This window comes from Ictalurus furcatus, chromosome 27 (assembly GCF_023375685.1).
Source record: "Ictalurus furcatus strain D&B chromosome 27, Billie_1.0, whole genome shotgun sequence".
NCBI classification, from domain to species: Eukaryota; Metazoa; Chordata; class Actinopteri; order Siluriformes; family Ictaluridae; genus Ictalurus; species Ictalurus furcatus.
In genome coordinates, this window is record NC_071281.1 from 16,747,420 (window position 1) to 16,774,243 (window position 26,824).

The following is a 26,824-nucleotide window of genomic DNA, read 5'->3' on the forward strand; positions in this document are numbered from 1 at the left end:
TACAGCTTGGCTTATTAAGGATTGCATGGTTTGTATGAAAAGGTGTGTGGATAAACGATTGGGAAAAGAGGTTCGCTTACTGCTCAGTCGTTTCATTAAATGGATCGTTCGATGAAACAGAAACTGACCTTGTTATAAATTAGTGCCCCCCCCCCCTACAGACTTTCAGCCCCCTTTCAAGACTGAAGACTCTTCGGGAAGCTTAGGAGTTTTTAAATCCTGCTCTAGTAGAGAAAGCGATTTGACTCTGATTCGATTCGCTACAGGAAGTGAATCGAGCATTTTATTTATTTATTTATTTATTTATTTATTTATTTAGTGTATGTGAGCTGCTGAACTGAGCCAAAGCACAGCGCCGTAGAGCTCCAGAAATGCCACGTGTGCATCAGAAGCACAGAATACGCAAAACGTTTAAAACGAGTCGTTTTATATAATTACCGAATCATTTATATAGCACCGGCTCTGTGCTCGAGTGATTCTTGCGATTCCTCCGTACGCTCCAGAAAGGTTTGTCTTTACCTCTTTCTATCACGGCCTTTCTAACGAATGGATGAAAGAGTTTTTTCGAGGACGTTATCAGCCCTTCACGCTCCTCAGCCAATTATTTATTTATCCCCCCATTTTTCTTTCGACTAATGGTGCGCAGTGTGAACTTAAACCAAACCAAATCGCAAAAGAATCAATTTCACTCTGATTCATATTGGACAAATGAACTAATAAGGATCAAATCTGTCGTAGTAACATCCTAAACTAGGCTGCTTCAGCTAAACTCTTTTTCTTGCCATGTAGAATATTAAACACACACACACACACACACACACACACACACACACACACTCGAAGTAGTGCTCAGGGAGCATGAAATGTATACACACAGCAGACAAGAGGTCTGGCTGCATCCAAATCGTGTATGCTTCCGCATGTGCACCTTCATCAGCTCTGATCTCGCTCTGTGTGTGTGTGTGTGTGTGTGTGTGTGTGTCAGGGTGGTTTGGTGTGTCTGGGTGGTTATGGGGGTTTTGTGGGTGTGGAAGCTGCCCCTTATTCGGCTGATCCCAGACCGGTCCTGTTGTTTCTCTCACTCCTAACCTTAAAGCAGATCTATTGTAAGATCGTAGAGCGGTGTGAGAGGACAGCGTCTCTCTGAGGATGCCAAGCCGAAACACGAGCGCCAGCGGTTGCGGTGTTTTAACGTGTAACGGTGTGTGTGTGTGTGTGTGTTTTTTGCGTGCCTCGTGCTGTAGAAAGCGAGCCCCGAGACGCAGGAACGGATCAGCGCAGCTCCGGAATTATCCGCCTTCACACCATCAAGCAGATCATCGATAAGGTGAGCGTACGAGCGATGAGCAATACAGCTCTCTCTGCCGCGGTTTAAATTGCGCCCGGAGGGCTTGTTTAAATTATTACGTTATGCTGTTTATAAGAAAGAATCCTCGCTGCAGAAATCCAGAGGGGTGGAGCTAGACCTGATCCAGCTCCTCCTCTAAAAGCTCAACCCAAACTGCTAACCATGTAGGAGGTGCTGGATCGGGTGCAGCTCCTCCTCCTGGACTTTCGGGTCTACCGATTTGTGGGCGGAGCTTTGTACGGTCTCCGTCAGTCTGTTCATTTAAACGAATGTTGCGGCCAGAAATGCTCGATTTCGTTTGATTTTTTTACTTTTATTTAATTTTTTTTTTGTGGAAAACTGTTTGAATCGGTGTGTGTGTGTGTGCGCAGGATAAACACGCGGTGTTGGACATCACCCCCAACGCGGTGGACAGGCTGAACTACGCGCAGTGGTACCCCATCGTGGTGTTCCTGAACCCCGACAGTAAGCAGGGTGTGAAGAACATGAGGACGAGGCTGTGTCCCGAGTCCAGGAAGAGCGCTAGGAAGCTGTACGAGCGCGCCCTCAAGCTGAGGAAGAACAACCACCACCTCTTCACCGGTGAGCACAGGAGATATAAGATGATCTTACCCAAAGTAAAGTTTACATTTCTTACCATTAAGGAAAGTTACAGCAGTTTACTGAGAACACTCTCAGTAACGAATAACGAGTTCCTCACGCATATGAGAAATAAAAAATATAGGCTGGATTATAAAAAAAAAAAAAACAACAGATTTATTGATTTGATTTTTAGGGAATTTAATTGTTCCAGTGTATAAAACTGAATCCAAGGTGAAGCTTCAGCTAAGAACGCTTTAATGTTTCATCGTTAATTAATTAAAGAGATCCAAGGGAAGGGAAACGGAGGAAACGTTTCAAATAAAATAATAAAAAGTACTGAAATAAAAGTGGGCACGTGTACGTGTGCAGGTTCGGAAAGAAACAACCCAGCATTTAAAAACATACCCTTTTAGTTTGATGGTGTTTTTACTACATCTGTTTGTTTTTATATTTGATTTTATTTCACCTATTAATTAATTAACTTATTCTTAATTTAATTTATTGAAAAATAAATTGGCGCCGAGAATGAGCGGGAAAAATCTTTCATTTAAAAGTTTTCAACATTTTACATCAGCTGCTTCCAGAGTCTAATTATTTAATAAATAAAGGGTTTGTTTTTTTTTTTTTTTAAATGCACCATGTTTCTGCAAAAAAAAAAGTATATTGTGATAACATTAATCACTATGTCGATATTTCATCGTCCAATTTAATTCGTCTTCACATTCTCTCTGATTTTTTAAAATATTGTAGTTTAGCCAATACAACACCGCCCCCTAGTGCACACAATCCTCATCTCATCTTTGTGCATTCACTGGACTGTAGTATATAGATCATTGTCTCTCTCTCTCTCTCTCTTTCTGTCTGTCTCTGTGTGTGTCTCTCTCCTCTTTGTGTCTCTCTCTCTCTCTCTCTTTCTGTCTGTCTCCATGTGTGTGTCTCTCTCTCTGTCTCTCCTCTCTGTGTCTCTCTCTCTCTCTCTCTCTCTCTCTTTCTCTCTCTCTCTCTCTCTCTGCAGCCACCATAAACATGAACAACATGAACGAGGGCTGGTACGGTGCGCTGAAGGAGACGATCCAGCAGCAGCAGAATCAGCTGGTCTGGGTATCTGAGGGGAAGGTGAGGCTCGTGATGAACCGCTCTCCACTGCATACGGGTTTATTCTGGTTTATTCCGGCTGATGATGACGTCGTGAATGTTCTGTTCACACTGACAGCAGCTTCACCGCCGTCCTGTGTCTCAAACTTCAACCCAACTTTCTCTTTCCTTTCCCACCTAAATTGTTCGGTTTTTGGATTCTCTCCTTCTTTTTCTTCTTCTTCTTTACACCATTTTCCTCCCTCTGTTTCTCTTTTCCTCTCCTTACTTCCTTTCCTTTTCTCTTTGTTTGCCGTTTACTTCTCCTGCTCCGCCCCTTCCATATTTTCTCTCTCTGCCTCCCTTTTCTTCTTCTGTTACTTCTTTTCCTCATTTTTCTTCACTCTTCTTCTCTCTTGTTCTTTCTCTCTTTTCTTTTCGCTTCTGGCACCTTCTTCTTTTCCTTACTTTTCTTTCTTCACTGTATTTTTCTCTCTGCCTCCCTTCTTTTTCCTCCTCCTACCTCTCCCACCTTCTTTTTCTCTTCCCATTTTCCTCCTTTTTTCTTCTTTTCCTCCTTTTCCTTGTTTGTCTCTGCCTCAAACTTCTTTTCTCCCCTTTCCTCATTTTTTTTTTTTTCCTTCTGCAAATTTTTTGCCCCACTCTTCCTTTCCTCCAAGTACTTTCTCTCTTCCTTTTTTACGTCCCCACTCCTCTTTTCCGCCTTTCATTTCCTCGCTGTATTTTTCCTCATCCTCTTTTTCCTTCTTTTACATCTCCCTCCTTCTTTGTATCTCTTCATTTCCTCCTTTTTCTTTCCTCAATGTATTTTTTCCTCTTTACCCCATTCTTCTTCTCCCTCTTTCTTTCTCTTTTCTTCGTTTCGCTTCTCCCTCCTTCTTTTTCTCCCTCTTCCTCTTTTCCTCGTTTTTCTTTCTTCACTGTCTTTTTTCTCTCTGCCTCCTTTTTTTTTCCTCCTTTAACCTCTCCCTCCTTCTTTTTCTTTCCTTCTCCCCTCCTTTGTATTTTCGTCTCCGCCTTGCTGCTCTTCTCTATTTACTCACTCCCTCCTTCTTTTCCTCTCTTCTTCTCTTTTCCTCTTTTTTTCCTTCCGCCTTGCCTTTCCTTTCCTCTCTTCCTCCTTCTGTTTCCTCGCTGTATTTTTCTTGTCCTCTTTTTCCTTCCCCCTCCTTCCTTTTATCTCTTCCTCATTTCCTCACTCTTCTTCCCCACCTTCTCATTCCCTCTTTTTTCTCTCTCTCTCTCTCTCTCTCTCCTCCGCTCTCCCAGGCGGACGGCGCGTCCGAAGACGATCTGGACATTCACGACGACCGCCTGTCGTACCTGTCGGCCCCCGGCAGCGAGTACAGCATGTACAGCACGGACAGCCGGCACACCTCCGACTACGAGGACACGGACACCGAGGGCGGAACCTACACCGACCACGAGCTGGACGAGCCGCTGAACGACGAGCCGCTGAACGACGACGTGCTGCCGCGCCACGCTCCGGCCATCAGCCGGTCCTCGGAACCCGTCGTGGAACAGCCTCCGCCCAGCTACGACGCCCTCGCGCGCATCGATCCGGCCGCCTTCAAAAACACGCCCCTGTCACACCAGGTAGCGTTTCTCAGAGCCGCACACTTCCCCTGCTGCCTGGAGGCCATGCTGTGTCTCAGGAAGGGCATGTGGAGGCGATTATGAACCCAGAAAATATCAAAGCAATACCTGACGTTATCTATTAAGTCTGTTGTGGTGGTTTTTCGTCGTTGTTTGTTGTTGTTTTTGTGTTTTTTTTTTTTTCCTCCTGAATGTTTAATTGTAACTCCTGACCCGGTCAGTCCTGTTGTTTTTCCTCATCGATGTTGTCGTCCTCGTCGTCTGCGGTGGATCGAATCGCCGTCGCGTCGGTTGCTGTATCTGAGCCGTATTTATCCGAACGATGTCAGTTTAACGTGCGTGACTGATGAGTCTGTGTTAAACAGTATATACGTAGTGTGTATTTATCTCCGTGTTCAGTGTCTCATGAAATGCCAAAAAAAAAAAAACCCCCACAAATGTACCACATGCTAGAATTAAACTCTGATCAGTAAATCTAAACGGATAAAAGCTGTCGTCCATTCGTAGATTTTGCACGACTGGTTGCATGCGTGGTTTCCTTCACCTCACCTCCCTTTTAATAAATGATAAACGATAAATGTTTGATTATGTTAATGAAACGATGGATAATAAATGAGGACTGCAGCTGTGCGGGAGTTAACGTGAGCATGCTGTATTAAACGTTTGTGACCACCTTCACAGAAAGCAGATCCCGCTCTTCCTGAGCCAGCGCCCCCCGCTGCACACCTTAATGTAGCGCTTCTGAGTTCGGCGGAGGGCGGAGCCGGACCGGGGGCGGCCATCTTGCCCCCGGTTCCCGAGCCCAGCCAATCAGAGCCCAAGGTACCTCCCAAGCCACCGGGCCGCATAATCGGGGCATGGTTACAGCCTGGTGCTTTCTCTCGATCTCTTTTTAATTCATTTATTTATTTATTTTCTGGCATGCGCACTGCATTTGAATCCACTCCATGCATGCTTGTGTGTGCATGTGTGTGTGTGTGTGTGAAACAGCAGTGTATGAGGCTTTTTTTTAAAGCTTGCACAGTTTTGCATGACTCTTGTTACTGACTCAAAACGCTGTGGATTTATTTATACAGTGATCGGTGACGTGTTTCTTCCCGTTCATGTTTTTTCTCCTCTCATAGCGACTTTGAAACGTAGCCTTGTTCCTTGTTCTTGGCGTAGATTATGCGATATTCACGCTTAAAGGCTACTTCTCAAAAGGCTTTTTTTTTTCATTCCGCCTGACGCTCTTTCGTATTTTGGTCTAATCTTTTTTTTTTTCTTTCTTTTTTGTGTTGATGGAATATGAGATTTCTCTTTCTTTCTTGCTTCCGGGTTTGTTAACGTGTTTATGATGATGATGATGATGATGATAACAGCCCCTCTTAGTCTCCTCTATTGCAGGTCTTTCCTTCCTCTGACTCTAAAGCTTCATCCTTCAGCCATAAATGCGTATTATAACCGCCTTCGGTTTCTGACGTGCTCAATTCTACATAAGTGCTACAGTATTTGTTGCGCGTTCGAGGTCGCTCATCCGTGATCGTTTTTCTTTTTATCAGCAGATAAAGTACGGCGACGACCCGGCAGCACGCACGAGCCCCGGGTTAAAGCAGCCAACTGTTTACAACTCCCAGCAGCCGCTTTACCAGGACGAGCCGGCGTACGGGGATTACGATCACCAGCCGTACCGTTACGACGGTCCTTACGCCGAAGCCAAGTCTCGTAACTACGACTCGAACTCGCACGATCAGTGGCCTGGATACGAGCGACAAGGCGACTACAGCCCGGCGCGACCGCGCTACGGGAAGCCGTCCCCCTCGCCTGTCCGTCACGACGAAGCCCCGCCCACCGTCGCACCCACGCGTTACGACCAGGAACCCCTCCATCCGCCCGCGTCTCGCTCTCCGGAGCCACCGAAACAGTATTACGAGGCCGCGCCTCCCCTGAGGCCCACCCAGCCTAGAGGATACGTGAACTCGGACACCGCGCCCCCTCCCAAAATCGAGACCCTCCCAGCAGAGCCGGAGCCGGTAAACAAGCCCCTCCCACCCCCACCTCCGGAGGCAGGGGAAGACCCGGCGATGAAGCCGCGGTCGGTCCTGACTCGGGTGAAGATGTTCGAGAACAAGCGCTCGGTGTCTGTGGACCGCGCCAAAGAGAACAGCGACACCACGCTAAGAGTGAGCGCTTTACTAACAATACTAACTTATACACCACTCTTTACAAATCACCGCCGTGTAGAGTGCCAAAGTTTACACACCCCTGAGGGAGATCAGCAGTACTCGATGCGTACAGGACTTCACGGAGGGTTTTTTTGTTTCGTCTTCGTGATCGTTGCGGCCAGAAAATGTAAATATTCGTTAACTATTTAAAAAAATAAAAAAAAAAGGAGTACATTTACTTTTGTAGACAGTAAGTAAAGTTATCATCGAGTAGTGTTCGTGGTTTTTTTTGTCAGTTTGTGAGTAAACGTATTGTATTGAAAAAAAACATCTTTAAGAATCGGGGGCTTATTTATTTATTTATTTTATCGTATCAGCCCATCCCTACACACTACCGCTCAAAAGTTTAGACACTCGTTCGTTCTTTATCTATTTATTTTCCCCACGTTTTATAATAATAATAATAAAAAAGTCATCAAAACTCCGGAGTAACCCAAACGGACCTAGGGGAATTATGTTGTAATTAAAATAATCCGAAATAAATCTAAATAATTGAGTATTTTAGCATCTTCAAAGCTTTCTGCCGAGAATTTCCAGAAATGTATTCTCGGTGTTTTCTCACCCGATTTCTTGAGGAATTTCCCTGAGATGCTTTTTAAACAGTATTAAAGGAGTTCACACCGACGCCGGACTCTTATCGCCTGCTTTTCGGAACATTTCTCTCCGAGCCGTCCGTTTAAAAAGAGATTTTTTTGTAAATAAAATGTTAGTTTTCTAATGAAAGAAGCGAATACGTCGGCGCGATTATATTTTTATCTACGCCACCGATTTCACACGTTTAATCGCACACCTTCAGATCAAAAGCTTTTTAACATCGCGAGAAACATTTCAGTCGGGCGTCCACAAACTTTTGACCGGTAGCCTAAGTGCTGTTTTTGTTCCCATTGACTCTTATCTCGACTTCTCCAGCTACAGATAATTTAACAAAGCATTTGGCCACTTTACAATGCTCAGGACGTGATCGCAGGAACAAAGCCCGAGTCTGTACTAACATTTAAGGTGTCCTAGTCGTTGTAATTATTGCTGGAGATTGCCCAATCCTGCCTCACGTCCCTTTCTGAAAATATAACAAAGTACTCTGACTTTCTCATCTTTCTTTACACGTTTCTTCTCCGTCTCCATCAGTCAGTGGACATGGTCCCTAAACCAGGAGCAGCCTCCGTGCCCAAAGCCAACTCGCTGAACAGCCTTGATCAAGAGAAGACCTTCAGGTAAAGAGGAACGGAAGCAGCTTTAATGTTGCAGTTAGGCTGTATTATAAATTCAGATTAATGCGGTCTAATTATCATCATATGACCTGCGTTCTGATGTAAATTAATACCTCAGGGCTGGTTTTAATTAACTCGGGAATTATTATTATTATAGGGCGCCCCCCTGTGGTGTTTGAGTTCTGCAAATGCTTTTAAATAAATGCTGCTTTCACTCAGAAGTGTCTCTCTCATACACACACACACACACACACAGAGCCCCCGAGCCCCAGCAGCCCCAGTCGAGACCCAGCGACATCGTTCGGGCGAATCACTACGACCCCGACGAGGACGAGGAGTACTACAGGAAGCAGCTGTCCTACTTCGATCGCCGGAGCTTTGACACCAAACCTCCTGCACAAACACAACCGCAGGCTGTGAGCAAACCGGCACAACCACCGAGCCAGCCAGAGAACAGCTATCCCAGGTAACACACACACACACACACACACACACACACACACACACACGCACTTTTTCACCAAGAAAGCAAACATGTGCATCGTTTTGAGTTTTTGATCCGAGCCGAGGTTTTCATAACGGAGATTTATTAAACGCTCCATGAAATTCAGCTCGACCAACGTGAACATAATTATTTTAAAATTGAGAGCGTGCAGCGTCCTGTGGGATAGGCTGATGCTGCATCCAGGGTTTATTCCCGGGATAGAGTGCTTCCTGAAGAATGAAAATCTTATGTTCTGTTAATCTGAGACAACTTTGTGTGTTTTTATTAGGACTGAGTCACTGGAGAAGGTCAGTCCTGTTCCCCAGGTAACCCCAGTTGCTCCGCCCCCTTGTCTACCCAAACCTGCTGGTAAGAGTTGAACTACTGAACTACACTCGGTTCCTTTCTTATTAATTAAATGAGTCCGATATCTTTTTATACCGTTTCTCTTTCGCTCTCTAGCGCCCACTCCTCCTCCAGAACCTCTCAATTCTCCCAAAGTCAAGCCCCCGGGTCGTGAGGACACGGTGCAGAACTCCTACCTCCCCCAGAAGAGTTTCCCCGAGAAATCTCCCGTGAACGGCACCACGGGCGCGCCTCCGCCCTCCTCCAGCTACACGCGCTACAACATCCCCAAACCTTACACGGCCTCGGCGCGGCCCTTCGAGCGCAAATTCGACAGCCCCAAGTTTAACCACAACCTCCTGCCCAACATCACCACGGTCAAAGCGCCGTCGAGCAGCCCGGCTAAAACACAGCCGACGGGTCAGGACGGCGGGATCGACACGTTAACCCGCGCGCCGAAATACCAGAACAACAACAACGTCAACGCCGTGCCCAAGGCCATCCCTGTCAGGTCTGAGATGAGAGTTCAGTGTAAATTTGAGTTAAATCAGGTTTAGTGAGTGTTCTCTAAACCCCCCCCCCCCCCCCCTTTTCTCCCTCAGCCCCAGCGCTCTGGAGGATGACGACGATGACGACATGCACACTGTCGTCGCTACGGCGCGAGGCGTCTTCAACTCGAACGGCGGGGTTTTGAGCTCCATTGAGACGGGTGTGAGCATCATAATACCCCAGGGGGCAATTCCCGAAGGTGTTGAGCAGGAGATCTATTTCAAAGTGTGTCGGGACAACAGCATCCTGCCACCACTCGACAAGGAGAAAGGTAATTATAGTCATCATCATCATCAGTAATAATAATAATAATAATAATACAATCAGTGTCTACTTCCTAATTTTTATTATTTTTATTATTATTATTATTATTGCTGAGCTGCTTCAGTCTTGCCTCAGTCCTGCTTAAACGCTGTATAATTATTTATTCCAACTATTGACACAGAGCAACTCAGTGAAACGCACTGATTACAGCTCATGATGTTGTGACTCCCCCTAGTGGATGCCAGTGGAATTAATAATAAATAAAGCCGACAAATAATTGAATTATATCACACACGCGCTTGTTTTTTGCGTTCATTTTTCTTTTAATGCATCAAAGTGTAAAGAAATGATTATTTATTATTATACGCGATACCACTCTTTCTTTCCCAGGAACGAAACCAAAACACTGATACTCATCCGATCTTTTTTTTTTTTCTTTTTTTTTTCCTTTTTTTTTTTCTTTTTTCTAAATTACGTGCTATAAAGTGATTTATTTCAGCTGAAGCTCTTAAAAAAAAATTATAGCCAAAAACACGACTTGCACAAAACCACAGCTTTCACGCTTTTACAAACCCAGCGCCACCCTTTTCCGTCTCTTACAGGATCAGATCACTTTCATTGTTCTGGGTTTTTATTTGTTTTGGGGGTTTTTTTGTTTGTTTGTTTTTTTTCTTTCTTCAATATTCGAGACAAGAAGTATTTATTTTTATTACATTTTTTTGCTGGTATCGGCCCAGTTCTGATTCTGGGTATCCATTCGGTTCCAGGATTAATATATTCGTGCTAGTGTACTACTGACTCTTGCACAAAACATTTATACTGATGATGATGATGATCTTATTGCTGCAAAATGTATTAATAATAACAAATATTAAGAATGGTGAGCATGTCCTTGTCAATAACAATGCTGAATGGTTTTAGCAACAATATTTTATTAATTTTATCACTGGTGTAGTTTTCAGAAGTATTTATATTAAGCATATATTATAATTATTAAATAAATCTTGCATTATTGTTAGTGTTTTGATGATGTTAGTATTATGATTTTGATGGTTATAGCATTATTATTATTATTATTATTATTATTATTATTATTATTATTATTATTAAAACTAATTATTACTATTGTATTTTTTTCAAAACAATAACATTTCCATTATTATTAAAACAATATTTTTTATTACTGTTGCTTTTTAACCAATATTATTTGTCCTATGACGTTGTTGTTATTATTATTATTATTATTATTATTATTATTATTATTATTATTATAAAAACAGTGCTTTCTTCATACTATTAATAATAATAATAATAATAATGTTCTAATTTTTAATTAACATAATATTTCGAGACTGAAGACATTAAAATGAGGATTGGAGAAGAGAACAGGACTTGTGTTAAACACCGTGTGTGTGTGTGTGTGTGTGTGTGTGTGTGTGTGTGTAGGTGAAACCCTGCTGAGCCCGCTGGTGATGTGCGGTCCACATGGTCTGAAGTTCCTGAAGCCGGTGGAGCTGCGTCTTCCTCACTGTGCGTCTATGACTCCTGATGGTTGGTCTTTTGCTCTAAAATCCTCCGACTCCTCGTCGGGTACGCCGCTCTCCAATCTCTCTGCTTTTGGGGCACCGGGGTGGCTCTGCTCTGCTCACGGGGCAAAATCTGTTTCATCACGTTGCTTGTTTTCCCGTTAGCGCAGCTGCTTCCGGTTTTCACCGGGTGATTTTGTTCTTCTACTCCATTACTGTCATGTGCTCATATTCCTGCTGGTGGTTCATTTAGCGTACATGACGACTTCTTCTTTTATTATTATTATTATTCATTCATTTTTTTTCAGCACTTTGGGTCTGTGCATGTTTACCTTTTCACCTCATCATGCATTCCACTGGACGCCATCTTCTCCTTTCTGTTGTTTCCTTTTTTTTTTTAGCAGGTGCCTACAGCGGCAAGGGGGAGTCTTTTCCTTTTCCTGATTTCTTCCATTCTCTTTCTCTCTCTCGCTCGCTCTCGCTCGCTCGCTCTCTCTCGCTCTCTCTCTCTCTCGCGCTCTCTCTCTCTCTCGCGCGCTCTCTCTCTCTCTCTCGCGCTCTCTCTCTCGCTCTCTCTCTCTCTCTCTCTCTCGTATGCTGTATTGCAGACTGGCCTGTGAGTTAGCTGCCAGTTGTGCATTAGCTGCTAATTATGCCTCATTTACAAAATGGAGAAGCGAGTCTAGCGGAGATTTGAGGCATCACGAGGCCCAGCTGGAGACACTTATCTTCCTCTCGCAGAGCTCTAATAACCTTCTGGAGGGAACCCTGTAGAACTGTTAGCACATTAGCGACGATCGCCGTTTGCGACGGTGCTGAACGACGCGTTGAGTTTTTATACAATTACACAATTAGCTGGGACGCGCTGATCCGATCGGTCGCGCAGCGTTCCCAGAGCGCTTCTATTTAATCGCACCGTTTGGACCGTCCTCCGCGTGCGTCGCCGTAAACACCACTTCCTGGTTCGAACGTTCCGACAGTGAAGTTAGTTACTGCGAACGATACGTTTTCATGAGTTTCGACCTGAGGTATGAAAGCTCGCCGGACGAAGACGGGGGGGGGAAAGGGAGAAAGGACGGCAGTTTCGCCGGACGCACCTTCCACGGAAACGTGCGCACAAAAGAAACGTACTTTTAATTACGTGCCGCTTCGCACGTCATCCCAAAAATACACGGAAAAGGTAGTCTTGCGTATGTCAGTTGGCCCCAAGCTGATTGACACATGGATCTGGAATGATTGACATCTTTCTGATATTCGTTGACATCATGGAAACCCCGCCCCCTTCCTCTCTAATCTCTCGTCTGTAGAAAACGTGTCGAAGTTAAAATAGACGCAAGGTAAATGTGTTCATTAATGCGGAATGAAGTCTGTGTGTGTGTGTGTGTGTGTGTGTGTGTGTGTGTGAGAGAGAGGGAGATGATCTCAGAAAGATCTCTTGCTGTAAGTACCTGCTGATGAAGCGCAGGTAAACGGGTTGTGGATAATCCACAGGCTTTGATTGGCGGGAGGATTTCCTTTGTGTTTGTGATACTGTGTGTCTCGTTTGTAAATCATTCTCTCACTGTTGGTCATTTTAATATGCAAATGAGTATGCTAATGACTTGTGCTGATAAACGGGGGATGTATGAGTGGTGTTGGAGATCGCAGGTGAGTTTTACTCGAGTGATTTATAAATCATGACCCAAAAAAGCCACAGCAGGGGAGGAGTTCGATTACTCATTCTCTCTCTCCCTCTCCCTCTCTCTCTCTCTCTCTCTCTCTCTCTCTCTCTCTCTCTCCCCCCCCCCCTCTCTCCCTCTATCATTGTTTCTCTGTATCTGTTTCATTCTCCATCTGTTTATCTGTCTGTCTATAAAATACATTATCTCTCACCTTCTATATTTCTGTCTTGCTCTCGCCTATCTATCCATCCATCTCTGTCTCTCTTTCTTTCTTTCTGTCTCTCTCTGCATCTGTCCGTCATGTCTTCTCTCTCTATCTGTTTCAATCCCTCCTTGTCTCTATCTATCTATCCAACCTCTCTTTCTCTCTCGCTCTCACTCTCTCGCTGTCTCTCTTCCCTCTCTCTCTCTTCCCTCTCTCTCTCCTCTCTTTCTCTCTTCTCTCTTCCCTCTCTCTCTCCTCTCTTTCTCTCTTCTCTTTTCCCTCTCTCTCTCTCTTCCCTCTCTCTCTCTCCCCTCTCTCCCTTCTCTCTCTCCTCTCTCTCTCTTCCCTCTCACTCCTCTCTCTCTTCTCTCTTCCCTCTCTCTCTCCTCTCTCTCTCTCCTCTCTCTGTTCCCTCTCTCTTCTCTCTTCCCCTCTCTCTCTCTCTCTCTCTCCTCTCCCCCCCATCTCTTCCCTCTCTCTTCCCTCTCTCTCTCCTCTCTCTCTCTTCCCCCTCTCTCTCTCTCTCTCTCTCCTCTCCCCCCCCCTTCCCTCTCTCTCTTCTCTCTCTCTCTCTCTCTCTCCAGGTGACCCCAAGAACTGGCAGAATAAATCTCTTCCCGGAGATCCAAACTACTTGGTTGGAGCGAACTGCGTGTCTGTGCTGATTGACCACTTCTGAGGAGGCTGTTTTACACACACACACACACACACACACACACACACACACACACACACACACACTGCCATTAGTGAAGTGAGCTCTTTAACATTTCGGAAATGGAAAAAATAAATGAAGGATGTCTGTGCTTTTTATTTTTTGAGTTATTTTAGTTCTGGAGAAAAGACGACATGATGTGGAGTACTGTTTCTCTTCATTTCCTTCTTCCTCTTCCTCTTCCTCTTCCTCGTTTATCTCCTCATTGGACTGCACACGAAACACACACCTTCCCCAGGATTTAGAAGAACTGCTGATAGGAACTCTCCAGTGTGCACGCTGAATTCAGTATTTAGAGTGACTGTGCTGTATAAAGAGGACTGAGCTTTATTCCATTTCAGCAAAGTGACACACACACACACACACACACACACACACACACACAGACAGAGTACGTGTGGAGGGATTAGAGGAAGTGTAGAAATAGAAACAGAAGCGGCGGAGTGTGACACAGACGTTCGGAATAAGGAAAGAAATCGTACGTGAAACAGCACAGAACGCGGAGATGAACCGGTGCTGCTCCCCAAAATCTCCCCAAAATCTCCCCAAAAACCTCCTCAAACACTACAGTAACCTTCCAACTGCGCCCTCTGGAGGTGGAGCACAAACCTCCTCACGCTGTGAACATCTATGCACGCCAGACTCAGGACTCCTGTTCTCTCTCTCTCTCTCTCTCTCTCTCTCTCTGTCTCTCTCTCTCACACACACACTCTGTCTCTCCCCCTCTCTCACACACTCAGTCTCTCTCACACACACACTCTCTGTCTCTCCCCCTCTCTCACAGTCTCTCTCTCTCTCTGTCTCACACACTCTCTCTGTCTCTCCCCCTCTCTCACACACTCACCGTTTCTCTCTCTCTCTCTCTGTCTCCCTCTCTCACTCACACTCTGTCTGTCTCTCTCTCACACACACACACTCTCTCTCACAACACACACTCTCTCCCTCACACACGCACACACACTCTGTCTCTCTCACACACTCGCACTCTCTCTCTGTCTCTGTCTCTCACACACACTCACACTCGCTCACTCTCACACACTCTCCCTGTCTCTCTCTCTCTCTCTCTCTCTCTCTCTCTCTCTCTCTCTCACACACACACACTCCTGCTAAAGCAACGATGCCTTATTCAACTTTTTTCAACTTTGTCTGTTGTCTTTTTGTTCTAAGTTATATACGATAAAAGCTACAAAATGAAGTTCTGCCAGTGTGTTTAAACCTGAAACACACATACACACACTCAGACACACACACACACTCGGACACACACACACACACACAGAGCTCGGGGTGTATCTGCTATGCACACGATTCTGACACTGCAGAGAAAATCCGCTGTATATAACGCTAACATGGCCTTTTGTTCTTCGTTTGTAAATGATTTCTTTTTTTTTTTTTTTTTTTTAACGTCTTTACGGTTTTGTAAGAAAAGAAAAACTTAGGAAGGCAAAAAATAAATAAATAAATAAATAAATAAATGCAGTGCAAATGAACTTTATATTCCGGTTATATCTCGCAAACTTTGTGACTCGATAGTAATATTAATATTTCCAGTTTTTTTTTAAAGGCAGTTTATCCACACTAATGTCCAAACGTTGGTTTTTTTTGTTGTTGTTGTTTTTGTTTAGTTTTTTTGTTTGTTTGGTTTTTTTTAAAACGTTTACCGCAACGTTTTTACACTTTCTTTTGAAACCAAGAAGAAAATACTCACCTGGAGTTAAACACGCCTCTGATACGTGTGTCGCTCTGCTTCCGCTCGGTTATTTGTAACGCTGTTTACGTGCCCTGAAATGTATTTTTTTACTAATAGATGATTTTATTATTGTTTATTATTATTATTATTATTATTATTATTATTATTATTATTTTTATGGCACACCAATAAGATATATCCTTTTTTTTTCCTTTTAAATAACACTGCTTCAGTTGAATATTAGATCTTCACACACGTGACTTTTTCTTCTTTTCAATACAGGTATGCCATTATATCAATTAATAAAATCATTTTTCAAATAAAAGTCTTTTTTTTGTTTGTTTTGTTTTGTTTGTGTATGGACTAGAAAGGATATCGAAACACGTAATACATCCAGATGACGAAGAGATATTCTTGTCTAGTAGAAATAAAAAATAAAAAACCGATCTTGCCGCTCGAGGTTGTCTTTTGCGTATTTCGAGCACTATTCCGTCCGTGGAGCGATCTCTTTAAACTTTAAGACGAGTAAACTGTCTGGAAACACGTTCCGATTATTTAGATTTATATTTTCTTATTTATATGTTTCGTGAGAGATGTACGTGTTTCCTGCCATTTTTGCGGCGCACGCCCGATACGCTTCGTAGACGTCTGAGGGTTTCTGGCCTCGCTCCAGGGTTCTACTTGGAAACACTGTGTTCTTGAATGTTTACGTATTAGTTGTGTATCGTTTAAGTATTAGTTACCAGGCAGTATGTTTCAGAGGGCGTGCGGATTGATTAGTGGTTAGAACGTTCGCCTCGCGCTTCCAGGGTCGGGGGTTCGATTCTTTGAACACGCAAACTCCACTGCCCTGTGTGTGTGTGTGTGTGTGTGTGTGTGTGTGTGTGTGTGGAGTTTGCGTGTTCCTCCAGGGGTTTCCTCGGGGTACTTCGGAGGAGTCCAAAGACACGCATGGTAGGCTGATTGGCGTGTCCAAAGTGTCCATAGTGTATGAACGGGTGTGTGAGTGTGTATGTGAGTGTGCCCTGCGTGTACCCCGCCTTGTACCCCCCATGCCCCCTGTGATAGGCTCCAGGTTTCCCCGCGACCCTGTAGGATAAGCGGTATGGAAGATGGATGGATGTTATGTTTTGGGGAAATGCATCCATATAATACAAACATACGGTTTATAACGTCAACAAACTTGAACATGAATTCGACGCGATTACCTTCTCCGTTCTCCGTTTTGTTTGGTCGAATGAAAGGAAGGAATAATTAGTAATGTTTTCATCTCCCAGGTCTTCACAGGGCCTACAAGTGTTTCATGCATGCTAGTCCTTCCCCTAACGCAATGTCCTGGAAATGCTCAAGTGTCTAAAGGACGACGAGATCGAGACTCCTCCTCAACTCCTGAGAATACATGCACGTGACCTCCAGGTACATGCCAGATGTGTCCACATCTACACCTGAACGCTCTTTTAAGGTTAAATCTTGTGAAATCCGGACTTCGAAGTCTGCGTGATGAAGAGAGGCTCTCTGACCTGCTGCTCCTCTCAGTCGAGTCAAATATTTAAAAACGCAACAGACAGACGAGTGCTGCTTTAAATACAGGGCATTTATTTCATCAGTAATTCCATGCTTAAATACTGTAAAAATAAATAAAATACATCTGGTTATGTACATTACAGTAATAATTATTGTTGTTTTAATTTATTATTTTTTATCCTGCCCCAGAGGACATCTGTGCATGCTGCTGTCACACACTGTGAGGCCAGGAGAGCAACTCGGTATGTTCCATGTGTCCAGAGACAGGGGGCGCTCTCTTACCACTACTCATTCTGTAAAGCAGATGGGTGTAATGCACAGTCCTGGAACAAACAAATGACCAGCAATTCTCTCGCTCTCGCTCTCGCTCTCTCTCCCTCTCCCTCTCCCTCTCTCTCCCTCCCTCTCTCTCTCCCTCTCTCTCTCTCTCGCTCTCTGCTGACTCACCTGATGAGGCCTCTTCTGTTTTATATTCCTTACCTCAGTGTTATATGCATTTTTGTTTAAGGGGTGCCATTAATTTTGTCACGTCTGCTTTTAGAGAGAAAATAAGACTAATTAAAAGGTTTTTGTTTGTGAAAACTTTATTTTATTTGATTATTTTTCAGAGGGTGCCAATAATTTTGGAGCTGCCTGCTTTTTTTGTGTGTGATTTAAACGTGCGATATTTGATCAATCAAACACTTACTGATGATATGCTGACTACTTGTGGATTAGGGGTGTGTGTGTGTGTGTGTGTGTGAGTGTGAGTGTGTGTGAGACCGCAGGCCCGAGCACAGTGCTGAGACACTGCACTGTTTCACTCATTAATCCCTCTTTCCCTCTCTCCTTCGCTCATCCAGAGAGAGACTATCCATGTGAAACTAGTCAAATCATTTAATCTCTCTCTCTCTCTCTCTCTCTCTCTCTCTCTCTCTCTCTAACTCCATCTCCTTTCTCTCTCTCTCTCTCCATCTCCTTTCTATCTCTCTCTCCCTCTGTCTCTCTAACTCCATCTCCTTTCTCTCTCTCTCTCTCTCTCTCTCTCATCTCCTTTCTCTCTCTCTCTCTCTCTCATCTCCTTTCTCTCTCTCTCTCTCTCTCTCATCTCCTTTCTCTCTCTCTCTTTCTCTCTCTCTCCATCTCCTTTCTCTCTCTCCCTCATCTCCTTTCTCTCTCTCTCCATCTCCTTTCTCTCTCTCCCTCATCTCCTTTCTCTCTCTCTCCATCTCCTTTCTCTCTCTCCCTCATCTCCTTTCTCTCTATCTCTCTCTCTCTCCGTGTCTCTCTGTCTGTCTGTCTCTCCCTCTCTGTCTCTCCCTCCCTGTCTCTCTCACTCTCTCTGTCTCTCTCTCCCTGTCTCTGTGTCTCTCTCACTCTCTCTGTCTCTGTCTGTCTCTCTCTCTCTCTCTCTCTCTCTCTGTATCTCTCTGTCTCTCTCACTCTCTCTGTCTCTCTCTCTCTCTCTCCCTGTCTCTGTCTCTCTCACTCTCTCTCTCTCTCTCTCTCTCTCTCTCTCTCTCTCCCTGTCTCTGTCTCTCTCTCCCTCTCTGTCTCTCTCTCTCTCTCTCCCTGTCTCTGTCTCTCTCACTCTCTCTCCCTGTCTCTCTCTCTCTCTCCCTGTCTCTCTCTCTCTCTCCCTGTCTCTCTCTCTCTCTCCCTGTCTCTGTCTCTCTCTCCCTCTCTGTCGCTGTCTCTCTCTCCCTCTCTGTCTCTCACTCTCTCTGTCTCTCTCTCTCTGTCTCTGTCTCTCTCTCCCTCTCTCCCCCCCCGTCTCTCTCTCTGCACTGATCTGTGTCACAGATGAAAGACGCAGTATTTTCTGCAGCTGTTGTGGGAGTGACTGATGGAATGTCAGTTAACTTGAACTGACGCTTTGCGTGAAAGCATCTGCCAAATGAATAAATCTAAATGTAATTGTTGACATATTTACTCTGTGTGTGTGTGTGTGTGTGTGTGTGTGTGTGTCTTCACAAGGATGGAAAAATGAGTTACTAGAGCTTTCTCTTTATAATTTGCTTATTGAGAAGTTTTACAGTTGAGTTTGGAGTTAGTTTTTGATGGGGTGTGTTTTGGAGTTTCAGTCTCAGCTTTATAGTTTAGACTTCTGAACTGAAGTGTGTTTGTGGTTTTAAAGACACCCGAGTGTGTGTTGTGCATCTCTCTGGTGCTGTACATGAACGAGGGCCACATCGTTAGGGCCAGGTGACTCGGAGAGTCTCTGAATCAGCGAGTCGTGTGGGATGCTCACGGTCTGTGTGATGTGAGATGTGTGATGTGGTGTGATGTGGAGTGTGTGTGTGGTGTGTTGGGGTGTGTGGTGTGTTGGGGTGTGGTGTGTTGTGATGTTTTGGAGTGTGATGTGGTGGGTGTTGTGGTGTCTTGGTATGCTGGTGTGTGATGTGGTGTGTGTGGTGTGTGGTGTGTGTTGTGTGGTGTGTAGGCTCCTCGATGCACAAGGACAGCAAAGGTCAAACAGACGGAAGGGCTTCTGTGGAACGAGTCACAACACACGGTGCATGGCACCCTGCTGTGTAGAACAGGTGTGGGCAGTCTTATCCGGAAAGGTCCGGTGTGGGTGCAGGTTTTCATTCCAACCGAGCAGGAGTCACACCTGATTCCACCTGTTTAATCAGCTGATCTTGGCTTTCTATAGATTCAGGTGTGACTTCTGCTCGGTTAGAATGAAAACCTGCACCCACACCGGCCCTTTCCGGATAACATTGCCCTCCCCGGTGTAGAGTGTCCGTGCTGACCCCTGTCCCTGACCCCTGTCCACTGTCAAAAGGTCACTTGGACTGATGAGTCCCGTTTTCTTTTACATCAGGTGGATGGACAGGTACGTGTGTGCTGTTCACCTGGGGAAGTGATGGCACCAGGATGCGCTGTTGGTAGAAAACAAGCCGGTGGAGGGAGTGTGGGAGTCAATGTGACACGTGCCACCTACCTAAACACCGTTGCCACCTAGCAACCAGCTGGGTTAGTCTAGCAATCACCTTAGCAACCAGATGGAATATCATACAATAGCAACCACCTTGCAATTCCCTAGCAACCAACTGAGTTAGCATACCCTAGCAACTAGTTGGGTTAGCCTAACAATCACTTAGCAACACCTTAGTGACCAGATGGACTATCATAGCAACCACCTTGCAGCACCCTAGCAACCAACTAGGTTAGCACAGCAACACCCTAGCAACCAGTTGGGTTAGTCTAACAATCACCTAGCAACACCTTAGCAACCAGATGGAATATCATATAGTAGCAACCACCTTGCAGTGCCCTAGCAACCAACTGAGTTAGCATAGCAACATCCTAGCAACCAGTTGGGTTAGCCTAACAATCACTTAGCAACACCTTAGTGACCAGATGGACTATCATATCAACCAACTAGGTTAGCATAGCAACACGATAGCAGTCAACTGGGTTGGCATAGCAACTACAGAGTTACACTGTAGTTACCAGTCGGGTTAGCATAGCAGCACCCTAGCAGTCAGATGGGTTAGCCTATCAACACTTTAGCAACGAGATCGAATATCTTAGCAACCTTCAGGATTAGCATAGCAACACCCTAGCAACCAACTTCCATACGCTCGCAACGTTTTAACATTTTAAGGCCGTGACCTCTTTTTTTTTTTTTTTTTTTTTTTTTTTTTAGCTTTTAAATGTTCCACATTAACTGCTAAACGTTTGACATTTGAAACTTGATGCTAACCCTGTGATATTAGCGCGCTTAGCTCTCTGTCAAACCAACATCAGGGTTCATCCATGCACTTCAACTCTTCATGCCAGAAGGACTCGCTTTTTTCCTTCCTTAGAAATGTCATTAAAAGGAAAATATTGATTCCGAAGCCTTAGAAAGTGAAGGCTTTTATTGTTAGCTGCCAGAATCAACCTTGACTTCGCTCTCTTCAGCTTCTCTTCTGATTAATTCCAGTCAGAGTGAACCTACGCCTGGTTTTTAGGCCAAGTTCTGACTTAACGCCGTCATGTCCTGCTTTCGGTCTCTGTCTCTCTCTCTCTCTCTCTCTCACACACACACACACACACAGAGGTTTCTTTAAAAGCTGAAATTGTCTTGCTTTAAGTAAAGAACTGAGACGGAGTTGAATAAGACGCAGCGTGAAGGCTCTGTGCTGTTCACCGTGTCTCGGAGGCGTAGGTTGAGTCATTACTGCACCTTTGTCATTGAATGACGCAACAGAAGCCTCAGGCAGAGAAAGGATGTCGAAAACCCCGGCACGCTTTCACTATTATTTTAAAAAAATCACCTGTTTTTAGTGCCGTCCCTGTCACGACATAGCATTTCCAAAACAATGCAACACAATAGTGTTGTGTGTGTGTGTGTGAAAGAGAGCGCAAGAGAGAGAGCTGTAAAAGGAGGCTACACAATAAATATAAATATATATATATATATATATATATATATATAAGTTTTAATTTGTCCATTTTTTTAAATCACAGAGGTGGATTTTGGGGCCCTAGGCTAAATGCTAAATATAGGAATGGGGCTCTCATTTCAGTGTTTTAAATTTTCAGCATACGAGATTTAGCATTAATAGCAATAATGAGTAATGAGTCTTGATTGGTCACAGAACTGTAAATTCTTTTCTTCTCATACCCCAGAATGTCAGGAAGTCGGGGTCAGAGCGCAGGGTCGGCCATGATACAGCGCCCCCTGGAGCAGAGAGGGTTAAGGGCCTTGCTCAAGAGCCCAACAGTGGCAGCTTTGCAGTGCTGGGGCTCAAGCCCCTGAACAGTAACCCAGAGCCTTAACCGCTAAGCCACCACTACCCTGGGGACCAAAAGGTGGCCCTGGACTTTCTGTCCCCGATACACTTGTAAAGTAAGCATTCGGATGGCATTTTAGCGTATGGATTTTTAGCAAAACATCATTAATTAGCGAAAAAAAGTGAAAATAAAACTTTCTTAATCATATGTTTATACAGCGTTTGGCGCGGCTCTTGGTAGCTCGGGGCCCAAGGCAATTGCCGACCTTTGCCTGACGGTAAAGTCTACGCTATGATGTGTTTAGGAATGCTCCTGGTGCTAAATGAAACCTTCATCAATCTGCTGAGCATCATAAAATCATCTGGTAAAATCAGTTCGAGTCACACTGCTGTGTTTGGGTTACTGGTGGCTGTATTAGGTAAGTCCCGCCCCTCAGTAAAAGGAGCCAATCGTCTTGTTGTTTAAGACGTTAGCAGAAAACACCCATCCTATCATAGTCGTACACTGATGCATGCTTTGCTTTGCTGTTAATCATGCAGAATAATTTTTACATTCATGCTCTGGAGCGATATGAACAAAAAAAAAATGTATTTGTTGTTTTTGTTTAGTTAAAGAGCACATTATTTACACCACATTATTTTAAGAGCCATTTATGAGTCTCTGCACATTCCAGGAAGTAACAGCCTTGTCTCCTCTGACTCAGAATGACTAAGTGTCAGTAAGATGGCCGCCGGCTGTGTACAGACTTCACTAGAAGGACTTTGAGTAAACGTGTCATGGTGTAAATAAAGAAGGTGTTTATGGGTACGTGTCTGTTCCAGAGGTTCACACGCGGTACTGCGGTGCTGAGCGGGGAAGTGTATTGTTGGGTCTCTGGGATTAGATCCGTTACAGAACTGAGGAGTGCTAAGGAGAAATGGAGCGGTTTGAGGATCAGTATGAAGAGATGCACCGCTGTAATATTTATATCATCTATAAAATATTTCAGAAGCAGAGCGACGGGGAAATGATTCTTGAACGAAGATCCAGAGGTTCATTTATTCCTTCCATCCTTCCTTCCTTTGTCCTCCATGTTGGTTTTCCTATCTGCTTTCTGTTCTTCTTTCTTTCCTTTAATTTGCTTTTCTGTTATTTTCTTTTCCTTTATTCATTAATTACTTCATTCCTTCATTCATTTGTCCTCCATGTTGGTTTTTCATTTCTCCTTTCTTTCTTCCTTTGTCCTCCATGTTGGATTTTCATTTCTCCTTTCTTTCTTCCTTTGTCCTCCATGTTGGTTTTTCATTTCTCCTTTCTTTCTTCCTTTGTCCTCCATGTTGGATTTTCATTTCTCCTTTCTTTCTTCCTTTGTCCTCCATGTTGGATTTTCATTTCTCCTTTCTTTCTTCCTTTGTCCTCCATGTTGGTTTTTCATTTCTCCTTTCTTTCTTCCTTTGTCCTCCATGTTGGATTTTCCCATCGCCTTTCTATCCTTCATTTCTTTTATTTAAATTTCCTTTATTCACTCATTTATTTATTCATTTATTCCTTCCTTCCTCCCTCCCCTCGCTCTCCACTTTCTTTTTCTTTCTTTTTTTCTTTCTTACTTTCTTTCCCTCCTTCCTTCCTACACCTCTTCCTTTCTGTCCTCCTTCCTTCCTCCCCCACTTTCTTTCTTTCCTTCCTTCCTCTTCCACTTTTTCTTTCCTTCCTTCCTTCCTCCCCCCTTTCTTTCTTTCCTTCTTTTCTTTCTTTCTTTCCTTCCTTCCTTCCTCCCCCACTTTCTTTCTTTCTTTCTTTCCTTCCTTCCTTCCTCCCCCACTTTCTTTCTTTCTTTCTTTCCTTCCTTCCTTCCTTCCTCCCCCACTTTCTTTTTCTTTTCTTTCTTCCTTTCTTTCCTTCCTTCCTTCCTTCCTCCCCACTTTCTTTTTCTTTTCTTTCTTCCTTTCTTTCCTTACTTCCTTCCTCCCCCACTTTCTTTCTTTCTTTTTTCTTCCTTCCTCCCCACTTTCTTTCTTTCCTTCTTCCTTTCTTTCCTTCCTTCCTTCCTCCCCACTTTCTTTCTTTCCTTCTTCCTTTCTTTCCTTCCTTCATTCCTCCCCACTTTCTTTCTTTCTTTCTTTCCTTCTTCCTTTCCTTCCTTCCGCCCCTCTTTCTTTTCTTTCTTCCTTTCCTTCCTTCCTTCCTCCCCCACTTTCTTTCTTTCCTTCCTGATTAACTGTAGATCTGGAGTTGATCTGGATAGAACACTGAACATAAGGCAGGAATGCACTGGGAATGGATCCACATGTCCTCCTCTTTGTTTTTCTGAATTGCCCTCCAACTTCTAAAAGTTTAGGTTTTTTTTTTTTTAAGCTTGTGATGTCACACTGAGCTTCTTTTTTTTTTTTTTTTTTTTTTTTTTTTTTTTTTTTAAAGTGGAACTTTTTGTACATTTTTGGGAGCTCAAAAAAGTCACCTCATTTCCCCCTCGTCGTGGCCACTTCCTGTAGGATTATTTATAAAAAAGTAAACAGTGGTGGAGGGAAAAATAAAACCCACTAAGTGTAAAAGCAGCTTCATAAAACATTTCAGCAGCAACCTTCTAAAAAATCCGTACAGAGTTCAGAGAGAGACGTCTGCTCCTTTCACAAACCGGTTTTTCCTTATCTTCTACAGATAGTCTATCTTTCCTCATCGATATATTTGTGTGCAGTCTGGGCAGGAAGATAAGAGGGGACATGAATTCAGATGGCTTCATTTAAAGATACAGTGATCGAGACCGTACGCTAAAGCCTTTAGATGATTATCATTGTTTTCCAGCGTAAGGATGAAACTGAAATTAAATTTCCTGTTCATTTCCTATTTTAAGTATCTGTTATTGTCTGTACAGGAAATGAATTCAAACGTGTCCATGTGGGCTGCAGAAATGTTCCTCTTTAACCGTATTAGAGCTTCATGTCTAATAAACCTGCCTCTTTATAAACATGAGTAGAACTGCTGTAATAATAATAACAATAATAATATTTTTTTATTTATACTATAGACTGTTGTTATAGATTTAGATTTAAATGGCTCAGAAATAAGTATTACAATTTAAAATCATTTAAAATTAGAAATACTTCTGATTATATGCATAAACAAAAAATATATCCGTAAAACAATGTATCTGTTCAAGCAAAAAACTTGATGTAAAAAAGTATAATGTGTGTATGTATAAGATTATAATCTGTAAATATGTTAAATTAAACATTAAAACATAACAGCACAACTGAGGTGTCTCTGCTCCCGGCGGTTGTTTCTGCGCACCAGCTTCAGGGGTGATTTATGTGTTTTTCTTTCTTCTTTGCCATGCAAATTTGATGAGCTCCTCTCCGTGCGCTTTGTGCTTTGTGCTCTGATCATCATTTAAGAGCTGATGCTTCTACTTTCAGGCCTGGACATTCATCTGCTAATAAACACAAAACAACAAAACATTCCAAACTATTTATTTCCACAAACTCTCACCTTATTTTCCAGCTTGGAAGGGGGCTGTATTAATTCTGAACTGCTGATGTAACTTTTTAGCCTTTTTTTAAAAATATATATATATTTTTATTGAACACTCAATTGCATTATTTTTTTATATATATATACGGTCACATGTCCCCATGCTGACCCCCTGTCCACCACCAAAAGCTCCGACAACGGGCACATGAGCATCAGAAGTGGCCCATGCAGCAATGGAAGAAGGCGGCCTGGTCCGATGAATCATGTTTTCTTTTACATCGTGTGGACAGCCGGGTGTGTGTGTGTGTGTGGGCGCTTACCTGGGGAAGAGATGGCACCAGGATGCACTATGGGAAGAAGGCAAGATGGTGGAGGCAGTGTGATGCTCTGGGCAATGTTCTACTGGGAAACCTTGGGTCCTGGGGTCCATGTGGATGTTACTTTGACACGTACCACCTACCTAAACACTGTTCCAGACCAAGTACACCCCTTCATGGTAACGGTATTCCCTAACATCAGTGGCCTCTTTCAGCAGGATAATGCTCCCCGACACACTGCAAAAACTGTTCAGGAACGGTTTGAGGAACATGACAAAGAGTTCAAGGTGTTGATTCGGCCTCCAAATTCCCCAGATCTCAATCCGATCGAGTCTCTGTGGGATGTTCTGGACCAACTAGTCCGATCCACGGAGGTTCCAGCTCACAACTTTCAGGACTTAAAGGATCTGCTGTAACGTCTCGGTGCCAGATACCTTCACACCTTCAGAGGTCTTGTGGAGTCCATGCCTCGATGAGTCAGAACTATTTTGGTGTCACAAGGTGAGGGGGACCTACACAATATTAGGCAGGTGGTTTTAATGTTATGGCAGATGCGTATAATTTTTCATTATATTTACAATTATTTATTATTATATTATATATTAGTTCATGTAATAGTGTTATAATATTATTAGTTTTACATCCAGGTGTGTTTTTATCGCTGGACGTGTGGGAACACTGTTGCTAGGCAACTGAAAATCAAGATGGATGCCAAGCAACTAGCTAACAGCTGAGGCTAACGTTTTCTTCAGAGAGCAAGTGGAAATGTAGGTCTTTCATTTGAATATGAAGGTAGAATGACAGCGAAAATGAGAAAAACTCATCAGGGATATCAACATTTCTCTCAGGTGTGTTGCTAAATTACATAATAAAATAAAAAAAAGAAGCTTTATACGGCCAAAAAGTAATTGTACCGTAATTAGCATATGTTTAGCATTAACCGCTAACCGAACTCCTGTGGGGTTTGTTTAAATGAGAAACATAAACAGATTATTGTGTGTAACCTTTTGAATTTAAGCTGTTATTTAAATGAAACGTTAACTTTTCAAGAGTTGAATGCCACACGAGTGCGCTGTTTGTGAATGTTCTTGGAAATACAGCCGTATTTGAATGTAGTATCAGTTTAATATCTTAATTGTTCATTGGCAAACGGATCTCTGAATCACATCTGACGTGAGAGTCAACCGAATCGCAATCACAGTCGTGTTTTCCTTAGACTTCACACGGATTAAGTATTTTATTACTATTATTTTATATTTTCCTCATGGGTCTTTATCACTTAGAAGTAGCTCTGAATGCTAACCTTAATTAAATTCGGTTCAGTACTTTCAAACCATTTGACTCATTGGCCAATGAG

The 26,824-nt window shown here is 43.6% G+C and overlaps 2 protein-coding genes across 12 annotated transcripts in view; both read left to right on the top strand.

Moving 5' to 3' along the window:
- tjp1a (tight junction protein 1a) overlaps positions 1 to 17,136 on the top strand; it is a 56,074-nt gene extending 38,938 nt beyond the window's left edge. Inside the window, exons 17-29 of one of the 6 annotated variants that reach the window (XM_053616947.1) lie at positions 1,245 to 1,327; positions 1,720 to 1,930; positions 2,946 to 3,046; positions 4,295 to 4,621; positions 5,303 to 5,443; positions 6,163 to 6,783; positions 7,951 to 8,036; positions 8,290 to 8,499; positions 8,807 to 8,886; positions 8,980 to 9,373; positions 9,465 to 9,682; positions 11,122 to 11,265; positions 13,652 to 17,136. In XM_053616947.1, coding sequence (XP_053472922.1) covers positions 1,245 to 1,327; positions 1,720 to 1,930; positions 2,946 to 3,046; positions 4,295 to 4,621; positions 5,303 to 5,443; positions 6,163 to 6,783; positions 7,951 to 8,036; positions 8,290 to 8,499; positions 8,807 to 8,886; positions 8,980 to 9,373; positions 9,465 to 9,682; positions 11,122 to 11,265; positions 13,652 to 13,746 — 2,711 coding nt within the window. In that variant the 3' untranslated portion in view covers positions 13,747 to 17,136. The remainder of the gene's footprint in view (positions 1 to 1,244; positions 1,328 to 1,719; positions 1,931 to 2,945; positions 3,047 to 4,294; positions 4,622 to 5,302; positions 5,444 to 6,162; positions 6,784 to 7,950; positions 8,037 to 8,289; positions 8,500 to 8,806; positions 8,887 to 8,979; positions 9,374 to 9,464; positions 9,683 to 11,121; positions 11,266 to 13,651) is intronic. The other 5 variants (XM_053616948.1, XM_053616952.1, XM_053616949.1 and 2 more) reach the window with 5 other exon arrangements.
- Positions 17,137 to 19,642: 2,506 nt separating this feature from the next.
- On the top strand, positions 19,643 to 24,932 carry LOC128603146 (NADH-ubiquinone oxidoreductase chain 2-like). Of its 6 annotated transcripts, none has more exons than XM_053617374.1 (4): positions 19,643 to 20,366; positions 21,599 to 21,818; positions 21,922 to 22,121; positions 22,407 to 24,932. In XM_053617374.1, exon 4 carries the CDS (start codon positions 22,620 to 22,622, stop codon positions 23,898 to 23,900), a length of 1,281 nt encoding a protein of 426 aa, XP_053473349.1. In that variant the 5' UTR covers positions 19,643 to 20,366; positions 21,599 to 21,818; positions 21,922 to 22,121; positions 22,407 to 22,619; the 3' UTR covers positions 23,901 to 24,932. The 6 variants fall into 6 exon arrangements, 5 of the variants coding, with proteins under 5 accessions (XP_053473349.1, XP_053473350.1, XP_053473353.1 ...); XM_053617375.1 differs by lacking the exon at positions 19,643 to 20,366 and adding an exon at positions 20,381 to 20,975; XR_008384977.1 differs by lacking the exon at positions 19,643 to 20,366 and having other exon boundaries at positions 21,453 to 21,818; positions 22,407 to 24,445; positions 24,555 to 24,932.
- The last annotated feature ends 1,892 nt before the right edge of the window (positions 24,933 to 26,824 follow it).